The 16899-nt window shown below is 48.1% G+C and overlaps 2 protein-coding genes across 2 annotated transcripts; both read right to left on the reverse strand.

The window, feature by feature from the left end:
* Positions 1-7415: 7415 nt before the first annotated feature.
* Positions 7416-11155, reverse strand: LOC100844754 (mitochondrial outer membrane import complex protein METAXIN). The gene is made up of 6 exons (XM_003564209.4): positions 10903-11155; positions 9353-9693; positions 9176-9252; positions 8977-9037; positions 8536-8701; positions 7416-7982 (listed from the first exon to the last, which is right to left on the reverse strand). Exons 1-6 carry the CDS (start codon positions 11081-11083, stop codon positions 7804-7806), a joined length of 1005 nt encoding a protein of 334 aa, XP_003564257.1. The 5' UTR covers positions 11084-11155; the 3' UTR covers positions 7416-7803.
* Positions 11156-14802: 3647 nt separating this feature from the next.
* On the reverse strand, positions 14803-15800 carry LOC100845272 (proteasome subunit alpha type-4-1). The gene has a single exon (XM_003564211.4). It carries the CDS (start codon positions 15709-15711, stop codon positions 14959-14961), a length of 753 nt encoding a protein of 250 aa, XP_003564259.1. The 5' UTR covers positions 15712-15800; the 3' UTR covers positions 14803-14958.
* Between the last annotated feature and the right edge of the window lie 1099 nt (positions 15801-16899).

A 16899-nucleotide genomic window follows, 5' to 3' on the forward strand; every position in this document is an offset into this window, starting at 1 on the left:
CGTCGCGCACGAGCCACCATATTCGAAACTCCGCGGGTCACTTTGAATCCCCCGGCCTCCTCTACCTTTTCCCCAAACTGCCTCGCCCGATTTCGCCTTCTCCTCACGTTAATTTCTCGCCAGAGGAAGTTCCCGACCGCCGCCGTCCTCGCGAAACCGCCGACACCCCGATGAGTATTTCACCCGTTGGCCGCCTAGTCCTTTCTCTCCTCTCCTGTGCGCACACTTTGACGCGCTCGAATTCTTGTTTGGTTGACCGAAGCCTCTCCGCCGTCCACCGCTGTGCTCGCCACCGTCCGCGTCCGAGCTGTCGCCCGAGCCGCCGACCGCGTCACCGCGTCCGCCCTGAGCCCCTGACCGCACCGCCCCACGCCGCCGACCGCCGTCCGCCGCTGAGCCGCCGACCACGCCGGCGCGTCCGCCCCGAGCCCCTGACCGCGCCACCCGTGCCCGTCCGCCGAGCCGCACCGCCCGAGCCACCGAGCCATCCCCCGCTGTTCGCCCGAGACGTCCCCGACCGCGCCGACCGCGCCGCCGCCAACCACCGCCGCCGTCATCCCCAAGTCCGGCAGCCCCTGGTAAACCCTAACCCTAAAGAGTAAGTTGTATGAACCTAGACCCAAGGAATTGTACTGAGGTAGCTGTGTAGGGGGAGCGTGATTCTCTCGTGGTTTAGGGAATTACCTCTGAAAATCTCGTAATCGATGCCGTTGCTATTTTACCCTGAGGACAGTAAGGGATTAACCCGTCGGTTTCTTGTGGGGAATGTGTACAAACTCTCTAGAGCGTCAAAACTAAGTACTTAGCCGTGTCCCTGACAATGGACAATTTGAGCAACTAGATGTGAAGCTGAAAGGAAAGTCTCACTCATTCTAATTTCTTAATAAAATGAATGGTTTGAACTTGGGTTTAGGAGCATTGATGTGTCTACTCAATGTCCTTAGTTTAATAGGAGCATGGGTGTGTCTACCCCATGTCCAATAGTGATAAAATCTATTTGTTTAAAAGTTAGGATTAAATAACTAAGCTTTTATGCAAATAGCCTTGAACCCCCACCTTGCCACCTTATGCATATACTTGGTAGGTTCTGATATAACTCCTGGTGAATCTTGCCAATACATTCAATGTATTGACCCTAGTGGTTGCATCGTTTAATGATGCAGGAAACTCCGACGACGAGTAAGATGTACGTTCTGCTTGTTTGGGTTACGGGCCTACATTCCAACACGCTCTCACCGTGGTGTTAATGTGCCCTTTTATCTTTCGCTTTCCGTTGCTAAACAGTTGTTTTATTTCCAGCTAACCTGTGGGTTATGCGAGTTGTAAGTACTTTTAAATTTCTGGATGATACGTTGTAATATTGAGACCTTTGTTCTATGATATTACATGTTGAAACTATGTGTGCTAGTGAGTCGATCCAGGAACTAGCACTAAAGCACAGAAATCGAACCCGTGTACGGGGGCGGTCGCTTCACAGACAAAGAGCCGGAGTCATAAAATTTTGCCAACAGAAAAGATAAACTCGGGGACTCGGTAATTAAAAGACTTAAATAAATTAAAAGTATGGTGCTTCACACACAAAATTGTTTTAACTCGGTTACTGCACTCGGCATCCCGGGGATCTAAAAAATTTAGAGTATTTTTTCCGGCTTGCCTAAGAAGAGATAGAAGGATTGGCGACGCCGGAACTCGGAGCGTCCGTTGCAGTAGAAGCCGACTCGGCGACAATCTCTTCGTCGACTTCTTCTTCTTCGTCTTCCTCGGCCATCTCCGCATCCGCTTCTGACACCGGGCCCTCCACAAATTTATGCACATCGGCATATGGGATAAAAGAGTAGGCCCGCTCCTGCCGCTTCGCGATGAGTTCCGGGTCTGAGAGGAAGGGGGAGCCGACTCGCACCGACTGCAGCACGTCGAGGTTGATGCCGTTGTACCAAGAGAGTACGAAGGACAAAGCCTCGTCGCCACCGACACGAGCGGCCGATTCCCGCCACTCGTTCAGCCGGTCCTCCACCTCCAGAAGGCACTTGGCCAATTCCGGGATGCCGGTTGGAGATTCTTCTCCCGGCCACAGCGCTCGGAAGGCCTGGATGAGCATGTTTTCCCCAAACGACTTCAGAGGCTTAACCCGGCTCACAATGCTGACCAAGTAATCCTCCAAGTCATATTCGAAGGGTACTGCCCCGGCTGGATCCCTCCTTTTACGAGCCTTGATCACGGCAGCTTGGGCATTCTCAACAGATTGTGGGAAAATTCTGACAAAGGCAAAAAGATCGTAATGAGTCTCGGCACCCTATTGTTGCTTTCGGACAAATGATTAGAGGAAGAGACTTAGACAAGGGCAACTTACTAGTCAGCATTGCGATGATTTTGATGAGGTCACGCCGGCACACGCTGAGCAGGCGGGCGTTCTCGGCCTTCTCCTTCTCCGCAACAGTGGCGCGAGTCCCGACCTCGGCGACAAGATCCTTGCATTTCTGCACTTCGCCTTCCAGGCGGATCTTCTCGTCAGCTTGGGCGGAGAGAGCCGAGGTAAGTTGACCTACCTCAGTCTTATGCGCCTCCGCTTGAGCTTCGAGCTGCGCTTTCAGCCAGGCCACTTCGTCTCGGTGCTGCTCTTCTAGCCGAGTTTTCTCATCTATTTAGTAGACGTGTGTTACAGAAGTTTGAGTTTAAGATGGATGAAACCCAAGATAAGGACAAGCTTATACCTCGTACTTCGGCGACACGCTTCAAGAGCTCAGATACTTGAGCATTGTCCCCGGCTGTAAACAAGAGCCCGTATCAGTTTTTGCAGTGCATTAATACTCGAACAAAGTCTTTATGTCGATAAAAATGAACTTACTCTGGCTCTGGCGCTCGGCTACCAAGGCCTTGTGCTCTGCCGCCAGCTTCTTGTGCTTCGCCAGCAGGACCTTAAAGGTGGCGGTGCGCTTGTTCATGCAGGTCTGCAAGACAATAATCAACAGTTAATTATATTGCAGTGGGAAGTCAACAGTTATAAACTTTAGGCCGACTATTCTAAACCCGGCCTGAATCTCGGGGAATAGGTGTTTGAAGTTTCTAAGCTTCAGGCCGACTATTCTAAACCCGCCCTGAATCTCGGGGAATAAGTGTTTGAAGTTTCTAAGCTTCAGGCCGACTATTCTAAACCCGGCCTGAATCTCAGGGAATGGTGTTTGAAGTTTTTAAAAGTGTGGCAGAGTGTGTGAAGTTTTCTAAGACAAGCTTCAGGCCGACCAATTCTTACTCGCCCTCAACCTCGGGGACTAGGAGTATAGATACTAGAAATAGAGTAAAAAACTTCAAGGGAATTTTTCATACCTCGGCAGCGCGGCTGGATTCAAACAAGGCGATCCTTGCCTGAAACATCCGGGCCGACAGAGACTCCGGAGTCGCTATGGGTGCGGGCCCCACCAGAGGGCTCTGCCGCACTGTCTGGAGGGTGCTGGAGTTCACCTCGGCGCTGTTCTAGTCCATTACGAACTGGTCCAGCGACCCCCAGCTGTGCCCGCTGGTCGTCCTGAGGGGAACTCCCTGGGCTGATTGTGAGTTGGAGGAACTTGGAGGCGCTTGCCCAGCCGGGATAGCGGAGCTCCTGGTTCTCCTAGCTTGCGCAGCCGCTAGCTGAGTAGCTTGCGGCTGTGGTGGCGGTGATGGCGGTGTTGTTGTAGTCTGCGGTCCTTGGGGTCCTTGGGGCTCTGTGGCCGGCTGCTGAGGAGTCTCCGTGACCAGCGGCTCCGTTTGTGTCTCGGTTGCCGCCGATGAAGGAGCAGTTCTGGCTACAGACGTCCCAGCTTGTGCGACGCTCGAAGCATCGATACTCGGGCCGACATCCCAGACGGGAGATGTCGGATCCGCAGCAGTCTCGGTCTCTCCAGTGGCCTCAGCACGAGGGGATGGAGCTGCCGGGATCTCGGACGCAATACACGTCTGAGATTGGGTGGCCGTCAGAGCCGCCCTGCAGGAAGGAGAGTTGGTTATTTTCAAGATAGTTAAGAAGAAAACCGACATCAAGGATTAAGATGTTGTAAGCCTTACCTGACGGTCATGGGCTTCAGCTTTGGTCCACGAGAGGCGACCTTCTTCCGCTTCACCGTTCTTGGAAGATCCTTCTCAGCAATATGTTTCTCGCGGGCCGGCGCCGCAGCAGCCGCTGGACCCGGCACCACAACGTCGGCAGGATCGCGCGAGTCAGCTGTTCCTGGATTAATGAAGATGTGAGCTTTTTAATGATAAGTATTATAATAGCTATGAGAGGATGTCGGGAGTTATTACCTTCGGTGCGACGGGGGCCGGCATGAGCGATCGGCATGTGATCCTACGAGTCCGGATCTTCATGATCGATGGTCATGCGTTGGCTCCCAAAGCGTTTATCCGGGGATTTCCTGTCTTCGTTGCGCTGAAGGGTGAACCTCTGCACAAAAGAATCAAGTTGCGCCGAGATAAGTCTGCGTCAAATGAAGGCCGGCATAACCATATGTTGGACGAGGACAGAAGACACATATAAATAAAAACTCACCGGGGGCGAACGGTGCTTCCGGCTGTACGCCGGCATACCCCATTCCCAGCGCTCGGGCATACTCGTCTTCGCGATTGCCTTAACCCGGCGCCAGACATCAGCCTGATCAAGCCGGACAGTTGACACCCGGTTCGGGTCGAACTGACCACCGTAGAAGCACATCTTGTGCGTCCGGCGTTGGAGCGGGCACAACTGCCGGTACACAAAGGTGGCCAGCAAGTCATCAGCCGTCATCCCTTCAGCCTTGAGTTTGAGGATGCCGGCGTGGATCTCGTTGATCTCGGGAAGGGTGTCCTTCGGATCATACTTCCAGTTCTTCTTCTCCTCCGGAGGGCCGACTACGAATCCCGACAAGTTGATCTTGTCGGTGTCGGAGGAGTTCTTGACATAGAAGAAGGTCTTGAGCCACGTTTTGCAGGACTCAAGACCTTGGATCCAAGGAACGGCTGAGCCTCGGCGGGGTATCACGTTGGCGGCGCCGCACTGGGTCATGGGTTTGGCGGCGCCGGGATTCTCTTTGTCGGGAAGAACTTGGGGCCGGAACATGAAATTTTGTGCCCACAGGTCGACGGAAGGGCAGAAGCCGAGATAGGCCTCACATCAAGTGACAAACGTCGAGAGAGTGAGGATGGCGTTTGCCGGAAGGTGGTGCAGCAGAAGGCCGAAGAAGTCCAAAAATTTCCTAGTGAAATCACTAGCCGGCAGAGCAAACCCTCGTTCAAAGTGAGCAAGGAAGACGACATGCTCACCAGATTCGGGTGCCGGCACGATCTCCTTGCCGGGGATTCGACACTCCACAACTTCCAGAATCCGCCGGGAGCGGAGCCACTCGATGTCCGCCGGGGAGACATCGAAGCCTTCCCAACCAGCTCGCTCCGAGCCCGTCTCCTCCTCGGTGTGCTGAGCAGCGGGGTCGACGGCGGCGGCGTCGCAGGATGAAGAAGCCATTACTACGAGAATATATCTAGGGTTAGGTTTTTTGGTGAGACGAAGGTGGCGCTACGCTCGACTGAGCAAGAGAGCGACGGTGGAGAACTGAGTTACCGCGCACGAGGATGCGGCGGCGAGCTCGATTGCTGGGAGCTAAGAAGTGCGGCGGCGGAAGAGCTCGGGGCTATCGGCAATGGCGGAACACGCAAGAAGCAGAGAAGAGAAGAGGAGAGCGAGAAGGTTGGGGGAGTGCGAAGGGTTTTCTTCCTCGCCCCCTCCCTCTTTTTATACCCGTAGCGCACTAGTGGGGTGTGGATCTTCCGCGCCCACGATCCCTGTGGCCAACAGAAGGGCCGCGCATGATCATGGGGGCAATCAACCCCATTAACACGCACGCGCTCGGTTACCGCGCGGCGTGGCGCAGTTAATCCCGTTGAATCCGGGAGGATAAGGATCCGCGTGGGAACCAAAATTCCTCTCTTAATGGCCTGTCAGTTTTACCGCCCGATGGGACGACGCGTTTGCCTCAAAGGGCGCGCCGGCAATACTTCGGGTCTTATCTTCCCGTTATTTAAGCGGAGTGCGGAGTACAAGCGACAGATGGCACTAATGTCGGCAGAAACGAGTTTTCTGTTGTCGGCCATGTAGGGGAAAAGAATCTCGGCTCAATGCTGAATAAGCACGCCAGCTCGGTATGTCGGAATAACTTGATCTCGGCTAAGAGGAACTCGGGGTTGTCTCGGCATCCTTTTCGGCTAAGCCCTGGTGAGCTTCGGTGGTTCGTGTGAGGGAAGCTGTCATGGCCCGACATTCTTCCCTGCCGGACCGCAACAGCTTCGGGGACTAGTGTCGGGGGGATGACTCCGGATAGGGTCTTGACGACACACATTAGCCGAGATGACGAAGGCAAAGCCAGCACAAGCATGTACGCCGGCATCCTTAAGCCAAACTAATGCTAAGCCGGCATACCAAGTGTATGCCGGCATGACTATCTTGTCTTATGAGATTGCAGGATAAGGACGGATACTCTGATCTCGGCCAGCGCCGAGATGTCTCAACGGTCTTATCCTCATCGCGTGGCGCAAAGTAAAGCAACGCTATCTTTATCGCAGAAAAGCAGTCGCTGCTTACGTTGCGGTGCCAGGTGACTGCGCAAAGAAGCACCGAAAGAGAATCAGTGACGGAAGCCGGCAGGCGGCTGCTGTACTTGTTGCAGGACGCCAGAAAAAGTAAAGTTGTCTTGTCCCCTGCGGTGCCACCCGGAGGGAACCAAGACGCATGCCCGGCGGGGCCCATAGAAGATAACGTTAGCTCTTGACCCACATGTCAGTGTGACATGCGCGGTCCATAAATAGAGCACTACCCCTCCCAGGAGAGGGATCCAACACTTAGGCATCTAGAGTTTTCCACTTCTTTTTCTATCTAAAGAATACAGCTCAAGGAGCGCCATTGTAGATCTCGGTATCTCGGCTTATACAACAAAACAGGAGTAGAAGTGTTACCTCGAGAAAAGGCTCCAAACTTGGGTAAATCTGTATGCGCTCGTGTGTCTGTGCGTGTTTCTCATCACGTCCTCCCTCCTCCAGATCCTCCTTCGTCCATCAGCCCCAACTATGACATCTGCCGTGACACCATCACAACATCATCTAATTTGAAAAGCTTTTTTACGGTGCCATCAGACAGATACGAGCCATCTATTATGTTCGATCTAATGGTGCTAAGTGCAGGATTTAGCACTTTGTGTACTGAAGCGCTCTTTTATGCCAAGTTCTACATTTCCCTCTATATAATAAACATGTGACAAGTAAGGGAACGGGAATCAGAGCCACGTCGGAGAGAGTGATTATTTACTAGCTAGATTTATGCAGAATAGACGAGTAATAATCATACACATATAATGAGGCTCCTAAGTCTTGAGATCCTGACCCCTGGCCAAGCCTGCCATCAGTCAGACAGGTGATCGTAGTTAACAACGCGTAGTTAACAACGGGTAGAACAAGCGGTATGCCAAATAATCCAAGTTTGAATGGCACCAACTGCCATTCACTTAGAACAGTACTCTTATTTTACAAGAAACAGGGGGACAAATCCACAAAAAGGTCTTCCAAATATGCTCACGCAGCTTCCCATTAAGCCATACAAAATTGGGAAACAACGCTGTTTCACATCTGATGAAACCATGGAACCGCCGGTTGCTAACTAACTCAGCGCATTCCAGCTCGCTACATTTGAAGTATGTCATCTCTCTGGCTAACCAAGGGAACAAATTCCAAAAGCACCACATCCAGAGCTTTGGCGAATTAGACCCTTCAGAAAGAATCCCCTTCTAGTGGAAGAAGGGGTTTTCTTATTTAATCTTCATAATCTACATCATACTCGTTGTCTACCTCGGAACTATCAACACCACCCATGATTGATAGGAAGACAAGAACTGCAACGAGTTGGGTTGCGAGGAAATACTTCGTTCTTCGCCTGAATTTCTTTTCCTCCTCTGTCCGCTCCTTCTTAGCTCTAGGTTTCGGCTTGTAACCTAGAAAATGACCAGGTCGATAAGAAACCAAGATAGCAAAGAAATGTTTCAGACACTATGGAATATAACTGAAATATAGAGGTTCCAAGGTACAAAAGCACAGGATTATGCTTTGGTTCAATTTATCTCCGTATCACCATCTTATTAATCTCCATTTCCAGTGAATTTTCTCAAGCCAAACTTTCCAAAACAAAATGCACCTAAAAAAAGTTCATTTTACAGGATTTACCCCAAGAAGCATTTCATTGATGGAAGCCTTGCATGTGTAGCTATAAAATACTCCTTTTCATTCCTATCCTAAATGAGTATATGAAGTGCATGTTGACACTATTTCCTTTGGAAAAGCTACGTCACAACAGAAGTTTATCGAACGAAATGTCCGTGTATTTATAACTAGTAATCTATGAATTTGGATGAAGAATATTTGAACGTGAAACTACAGAAAATGGTATTATATCCATGACTATAAAAATTATTAGGAGCACATGCTCCCAATACAGAGTATTAAGCAACCAACAAATATGTAGATCTGCACTGAAATAGGTTGACTTACTTCGCCCAGAAGATGCTCTTTTCCTAGGCGTGGATGATGATGACGGATCAGATGATCCTGATCCTGCTAATGATGAGTCAACTTCCAGCAACTGGACCTTGTGATGCTCAGCAAAGTTTATTAAGTTGTCATGCTTTTGTAAATGGCTTCGCAGCGAAGATGTCTCCTAAGAAGCAGAAGTAAGGTTAGAACATGTTGGAACGTTTATCAAAACATAACTCGAGCCTCGGTTTGGAAAATGGGTTGACAGCTTGAAACATTTGGGATGTGCACTAATCTCATGTTTCCAAGGGTACATGCAGATGGTTATCAAATATCCATTGTGCATTAATGTTTTAGATCCATTTATTTATGTGCTTAAATGTTAGTGACTTAATGTACAAAAAGGTCTGCATTTTAGGTAGAAGCAAAGCTGAGTATTAAATACCAAGAAGAACTCACAGGTAATGCGTTAAGGACAAACAGAACATGTCCAAGGAAAAGAGCATCAACATCAGTAGGGCTGCACAAATTGAAGCATGGTTAGTGTTCTGCAAATGTACATTATCTTAAGGGAAATATATGAAGAGCCACAAACAATATAAACTTAATGCAAAAATATGTTGCAGATAAACAAAAATCCAAGAAAACCATAGTGTACCTATCGCCAAAAAGATAGACTTGATCCCCCAATCTCGTAGATAATGCATCATAAGCATCACTAGCTTTCCGGTATATCTGTTCGAAACAAGAATTTACAAGTATGCCATAAGCAACTGGTGTTTGACAAAAAATAAAGCCTGCAAAAATCATATGCATAGAAGACACAAGTAATAACCTCCTCTTCTTTTTCTGCAGCATTAATCTTTGTTATACCCAGTTGTTGCTTCACATCTCTAATTTTCTTCCAGTGGAGTATCTTTCCAATAGGCCAGGATAGCTCACGAAAGTAGATGTCTTGTGCAATGCTCCCGTCAGTAACCACCCAGAGCTCATATTGCAAAGCATCTGCAAGCCAGGTCGTGACCATTGCCTTTGTGGATAGTACATCAGGGTAAGAAACGCTTGGGTGTTTTGAGGTCAAGTCTAAAATATTCTCATCCTTGAGATACTCAATTACACCTCCTTTTTCATTGTGGAATGCGACACAATCACCAAATTCAACAGATGGTATGTGATCTGTGGAATAAAAATAAGGTGTAAGACTAGCAGATCAGCAAATATACTTACAAATAGTACAAAAAAAACTAGTCTAGTATTATAAAAGGCGTGATACTTAAGATGCTTCAAAAGGTGATAGTTAGCTATGAATACAATAATGAAGAGAATTTCTTTTGTAATCCATTCAAGTGGTATTGTATGTCCAGAGGAATATACCAGCATTTGGCCAGTAAATAAATAATATGGCTTGCCAATTATGAACCCAGCACCATCTAGAAATGCTGGGCGAACCCAAATAAATCCCCATGAATAACTTCCATATAATAAACTACACAAAATACACAGCTAGAATAAGACATCTGGCACAGATTATCACGACTTGTAAGCAACTTTACTCCTTAACACAAGCTCACTGAAAAATCAGCTCGACACAGGTATGTTTGATTGATGCCACAGCATGCCCTACCTTGCCAGTCATTTGCTAACCGTCATACTGGCTAGATAATCCTTGATCCTTAGTTGGCCAAACTTTTAGCAAGAATTGTTAAGAGAATGCGAGGGTGGGCAAGTTTTTCATTGGCTACCAACCAAGTAAAAGCTAAAAAAATCATAGGCTGTCAGAAATTTAGCAGGGAAAATTTGGCATCAACCAGACTTGGAAGCAGTATATGCAACATAACTGCTTTGTTTTTGTTTTAGACTTTAGTACATTCGCTTATCTGCTGCCACATTATTACGTGGACAGGTTCATGCGTAGGGTCACATAGTATTTCATAAATAAAAACAGAGATCTCTATGCAACTAAGCACCTGACTATGCTCATTTTTATTATATTTTTTAGGAACCCACTTCTCCTTACTTTTTGGCATAAGATTTCTACCATACTTGTCTAATCATACTTGCTTAGCTGATAATAATAATTCCATGAACATAGAAGTTCCGAACCTAAGTGCAGAGGTCAGCATATATGCATCCTATGGATAAGTGTGCATGATATATGCACACCAGAGGACCTACACGGGATGGAACAACTCAAGCGCAATGGATTCGCAGCATCTATACGACCCTAGGCAGAGCTCATCCCACGCAACCTAAACACAGAACCTAGCGCATCAGCAATTCAACATCAGAGCCCCCGCGATTCAATCCCAAGCGAGAGATCTTAGCTTACAAAGTTCACACGAGTGGTAAAGGAGTATGGAATAGGCGGCAGAAGGGGAGGCTCACCGGCGTCAGGGAAGGAGGTGTCGACGTGGATGCCGAAGGGAACCTGGGACATACGGAGGTAGAGGAGGACGGGGAGGCAGGTGGGGCAGGCGGTGGGGAGCCCAAAGCCGGGCTTCCGCGCTACCAGCACCTTCCGCTCCGCATCCTGCCACTCCGCCGCCGCCGTCGCCGCCGCCGCCATCGCCGGGGGGAGCTTGCAGAAGGGGTCTGGTTTGGTTCGGGTTTCGGGAGAGAGCGAGGGGGTCTGCGTAAAGACGAAAAGGTTTTATGCGGTGCCGCTCTTCCTCTTTCTATGACTCGGTTAGTTTACGGGCTCTCGGGCTCGACGACTTAAAGCCCAAACAACGTGTCCAGTTCGCATCCGGTTTCTGCTCCAATATGATTTCAGGCTTTCGGCTCAAAAAACAAATAGTAAAATACACCACCTGTCCATGAACTTGGTAAAAATGAACACTTTAGTCCATGAACGGAAAACGCACACTTAAACCCCTAAACTAAGACTACTATGTCACTTTAGTTAAAAAACGGTTCGGCGAGATTTAAACACGTCACGTGGCTGGCACGTCGGTTTCGGCCAGGACCGGGGGTACTAATCGATTTACTCAATTTTCTTAGGACTTTCTTTTTTTTGCAAAATCACCATGTCCGAGCCCGCGAGGGGCAAGGCAGCCACGCCAAGACGGGGATCCTGGGGCCTTGAGAACCACGCCGTTGCTGCTACCTGCTGCTGCCTCGTCTAAGGTTGCTATCAAGCCCACAACGCTCAATTTTGACGAGAGGACGCTAGTGAAGCGGTCGCCGAAACCGGCATGGCGCCCACATGGCGTGTTTAAACCTAGCCGAACCGTTTTTTTACTAAAGTGCCACGGTTGTCCTAGTTTAGGGTTTTAAGTGTACGTTTTTCGAGTTCGCGGACTAAAGTGTTCATTTCTGCCGAGTTCATGGACTAGTGGTGTATTTTACTAAAAAACAAAACGGAGAGGATTCTCTCAATACAAAACGAAGAGGACAGAGTATAACTGGGCAAACCCCGGACCGGGCTTTATGGCCGTTTTAGCATTACAATAATTATTTTCGAAATAAATAAATGATTTTTATACCTATTTTCTCTAAAAAAAAGTCATTTCGGGCTTTCGGCCGGGCTCGGGAAAGTGAAGCCTGGGCCTAGCCCGGAACGTCGGGCTTCAGGCTGGGCCACCCATGACCAGGTATAGGACAGAGGAAGAGCACATGAACATTTAGCAACTGCATCCTCCGTTCCAAAACAACCTCTCTGTTCCTTAATGCTTTATTCAAGTTTTTCATGAGTCAAAACTTATCAACTTTGACTGGGTTGATGGAAAAAATTTGGAGTACAACATATACAACACCAAAAGAATGCAATATGAAAATACACTACTTGGTCAAACTCTCTATACAAAGTCGACCAGAGTTACATATGTTCATGTTCTTTCACAAACTCGATCAAAATTGACAATGTTTGACTTAAGAGTTAGGCCAACCTCAAATTATCAACATCTACAAATCTAAACTAATCTTATTAAATCCGTCATATATATATATCATATCATACTTGTTATGGATATTAGTACTCCCTCCATCCGGAAATAAGTGACGTGGATTTGTATAAGAATCTACACAAATCCACGTCACTTATTTCGGAACAGAGGGAGTATATTTTTCTCTACGTTTATTCAAAGTCTAACAAATTTGATTTAGAATAAAACTAGAACATCTTGTACAAACCGATGTAGTGTCACATATCAAATAGAAATTCTCTGCGTCAATTTCGTGTATTGTAAAGCATTTGCATTTTGGAAATATTATATTAACATATGGTTGATCAATCTTTATGTGGGGGAAATAAGGCAACGGGTACAACTTGGCACATCGGTTCACCTTTTTTTTCCGACCTACACGGTCGTTCGACGCCAGGGAAAGTGTAGCCCCGTATACAGGGTGTGGCCTCTTGTTCGTATCCAACACTACCATCTCCAAACACCTAAACAAACATGGATTACAATACAGTACTTGACACAATGGGCTCCTTCCCAGCCTCAAGTCGAGTTTAGAGTTAGAGAGCAAATTTTACGGAAGCACATATTCGTGACTACAGCATCACACAACCGCATTCATGACTAAGTTTCTCACCAGACCGCAACTCCTGAGGCAGTTTTTCTCAAATAACCAAAATGTATCGGTTTAATAGTGTATCTCATAACCAAAATGTCATATGGTATGTTGAACTCACATGTAAGCCACACACGTTGGATACACGGTCAAACCCACTACATTGAAAATTTTAGGTTATTTGAGAAGAACTAGCTGTGGTTTTGTGAGAAAATTAGTCACATGAGTTGTTCTATGATAATATAAACACAAAATGTGTGGTTGTCAATCAGAGACTAGGACTATATTGTTCAGAAGTTCATTCATGTAACATGGAAATTACTAAGGTTCAGAGAACCAGGCCAGATAGATATAAACTTCTCATGAACACAGCAAGCGGACCCGGCCAACAAACCCCAGCCCAGAACACAACTGACGCTGGAGACGAACTCTTAGGTAACACAGCACCCCAGAACACAATGATAGCTGAGAACCAAGCACACCCCGGATGCAGTCCCATTAGGACATGTATTAACAGATCTGGTGAGAATAGTAGGACATGTATTAACAGATCTAGTGAGAATAGTAGGGAAGAAGAGCAGGAATTCACAATGCACTGAACCAAAGCCTTGACAGGACTAAATCGTGCATGCAGTAAAATCGATTTTAAAAAATTGAACCACAATCAAATAAGAAACCATGCCCTATCAGATGATCATATAGCCATAGGTGACACCCATTGCTCTGATATATTTTCTCAACACCACAAGACCATATATTAAACAGAATGTAGTTTGGATGGGTGTACTTGTAGGAAATACAGGGATATGCCAGTCCTCCTCCAGAGATATCAGAAATAGAATCCAAGAAATTTCCAAAACCATGATCCCGGAAGAGACGCACTAGGCTCGCATCAATGAGTTGCGCACCAAATAAATAAAAATAGAGTTCATTACCATTTTGTCTAGCCTAGTGTATATTAAGAAAAAGATCAAAACTAAGAGTAGCGTGTTATGCTCCAAAACAACACAATTAACAACTCCCTCCGTTCCATAATATTTGTCTCAAATTTGCCCAACAATGGATGTATCTATTCCTCAAAAGCGTCTAGATACATGTAATATTTCAACAAGAATTATGGAACAGAGGGAGTAGTTCAGTAGACCAGTACACAGGAAAAATAAAGAAAATGCTACATTTAGGATAATTGTGCAGCAAGGACTGCTAAAATATTTGAGCAAGATATACTCATGGTGGAAAATAAAATGTGCCCTCAAGTTTATACTTTAACTAAATATTCATGTCTTATTTTGGAGGCAACTCTACAAGGAATAGAGAGAGAAGGCAGCATAAAAATAAGTTAGGCATACAGCAACTCTAGAATTTTTATCATCCTTTGTTCTTACCTGATCGTTACTGTCTAGAGTACCTTCAATTACCAGCAAGCAACAAGAAAACATGGGCCAACAAAGATTCCAACCTACACAATCAACACTGCTACATGCATAATTTTCCAACATTTCCATGGTAAAGCTACATGGTGGATTGAAATATTTATATATCCAGAACACTAAACCTTATAACCACATGGCAAACTGTGACTCTAGAGTCTAGATAGTCCCAAGCACCAGAGTCTCCTTGTAATTTGAAATTACCTTATTGGGCTAGTTAAGTAAGCACTAAGCAAACTTGATGAAAAGATGGTCAGATAGATAGGTTTCACCTTTTGGTATTTCCACTGTTTCCCTACGCCCTAATCAAAATAGCAATCAAGCATGTGACACAATATCATAGTTTCACAAAATTAAAGCCAATCCATCAGATAAAGCAAATATTCTTAACCGATCAAACATGTTCGACAGAAAATTAAGACACATAATTGTCGAATAGTTTGGTTTAAACAACAGAAGCATAACTGATTAAGCCATCTAACAGCAAACCAGCAGATCAGGCATCGGGCGCTGGCTGCGTGAGCCCAGCCTTCGCCAGCAGCTTTCCCATGGCATCAGGGGAGCAAACTTGGTACTGCACTTCTCCGGTGCCAGGCTGCAGGAACACCTCGGCCAGCTCCAGCTTCTCTGCTGTCAAACTAGTGGAATCCATGGTCTTGCTGAGGACCTTTAGAGCAAGGGCAACAGCCTCCTCGCGGGTCATGCCGTCGCGGTAGTCCTGCTTGAGCATGGATTGAGCAGCCTGGCTGTTGGCCCCAACGGCAGCGGCCTTCCAGCCACCGTAGTTGCCGGAGGGGTCGCTCATGTAGAGCTGGAACCCATGTTTCTTGTCCCATCCGCCGAAGAGGAAGGAGACACCGAAGGGACGGAGGCCTCCGAACTGGGTGTAGCCCTGCTTGGTGTCGCAGAGGGACTGGACGAGCTGCTCGACGGGGATGGCCTCCTGGTAGGATAGGGCGTAGCGCTGCGCGTGGAGGCGGGCGGTGTTGATGAGGATGTTGGCGTCGGACATGATCCCGGCGACGGCGCAGGCGAGGTGGGAGTCGATCTTGTACATCTTCTCGGCGGACCGGGAGGACTGGAGGAGCTTGGAGGTGACCTTCTTCTCGCCCACGAGGACCACGCCGTCGGCCGCCAGGATGCCGAGGGCCGAGCCGGCGTTCCCGATCGCCTCCATCGCGTACTCCACCTGGTACAGCCGGCCCTCCGGCGAGAAGATCGTGGTGCGGCTGTCGTAACGGCGAGACATCTCGGCGGCGGCGGCGAGGGATTTGGGGGAGTTTCTGTGGGGATTCGGGGAAAGTGAGGAAAGCAAACTCGGGACGGAGGTTAACGAGGGATCTACTTGTAAGGCAAGTAAAGAAGAGGGTTGTGCTTTGGATTTTGTTATAATTCAGGGGTGGAAATGAACTTTACATATGCGGTTATACTCCTTAGTTTGTTGCGACCGCGCAAAGAAGCACCGGAAGAGAATCAATGACGGAGGCTGGAAGGAGACTGCAGTACTTGTTGTGTTGCCAGACGCCAGGAAAAGTAAAGTTGTCTTGTCCCCTGCGATGCCACCCGAAGGGAACCAAGGCGCGTGCTCGGCGGGGCCCGTAAAAGATAACGTTAGCCTTTGGTCCACATGTCAGTGTGACATGGCGGTCCATAAATAGGAGCACTACCCATCTCTGGAGAGGGATCCCCCACACTTAGACATCTAGGGTTTTCCGCTTCTTCTTCTTCTTCCTCAAGAAAACTGCTCAAGGAACACCATTGTAGATCTTGGTATCTCGGCTTATACAACAAAGCAGGAGTAGGAGTTTTACCTCGACAAGAGGGCTCCAAACCTGGGTAAATCTGTGTGTGCTCGTGTGTTTGTGCGTGTTTCTCATCACGTCCTCCCTCCTTCGGTTCCTCCTTCGTCCATCGGCCCCAACATAAGCCATCCTAAGGCATCTACCGTGACACCACCACGACAGTTGGCGCCCACTGTGGCGCCAGCAGAGGCGCTGGCTGGAGTTTTCATCCGGACGGGAAGCTTCCTCGTCACCGGAGAGCGCGTGGTCTTCGGTTTGGTCCAGAGATTCGGCTCTCTGGAATTCATCGACAACAACGCAGGCTGCTTCAACAACGCACCGCTTCCCTGCGCGGGCCACTTCATCAACTTCGGCATGCATGAGGTTTATGTCGCTACTGACAGTCCCTGCAGGTACCCAGAGCAGGTGGTGATGGCCGAAGATCTCCCCGCTGTCTGCACGGTTCGCGGTCGTCATGTTGACTGCCCCGCTGACCGTGTGGAGGTCATGGTGACGGCTCATGGCGTCGATGCTGGCAAGGGCACCGCAGAGAGTAGCGGGGTCCCAAGCAAGTCTGACAGAACGGCGAAGTTCCCCTTGCAGAAGCCGGATAATGTCGCTGCTCAAGCCGGCACGTCGGCTCTGCCCCCAAAGCC

The sequence above is a fragment of the Brachypodium distachyon genome, chromosome 1, assembly GCF_000005505.3.
Source record: "Brachypodium distachyon strain Bd21 chromosome 1, Brachypodium_distachyon_v3.0, whole genome shotgun sequence".
Lineage (NCBI taxonomy): Eukaryota > Viridiplantae > Streptophyta > Magnoliopsida > Poales > Poaceae > Brachypodium > Brachypodium distachyon.

Bases quoted from the DNA above. Each gene is read 5' to 3' on its own strand.
- LOC100844754 (XM_003564209.4), bottom strand. From the start codon at position 11,083: ATGGCGGCGGCGGCGACGGCGGCGGCGGAGTGGCAGGATGCGGAGCGG. The intron at 9,694-10,902 runs GTGAGCCTCCCC...TTTATTCCACAG, and splicing joins CACCTCCTTCCCTGACGCCG to ATCACATACCATCTGTTGAA. The intron at 9,253-9,352 runs GTTATTACTTGT...TGTTTCGAACAG, and splicing joins CTGCAGAAAAAGAAGAGGAG to ATATACCGGAAAGCTAGTGA.
- LOC100845272 (XM_003564211.4), bottom strand. From the start codon at position 15,711: ATGTCTCGCCGTTACGACAGCCGCACCACGATCTTCTCGCCGGAGGGC.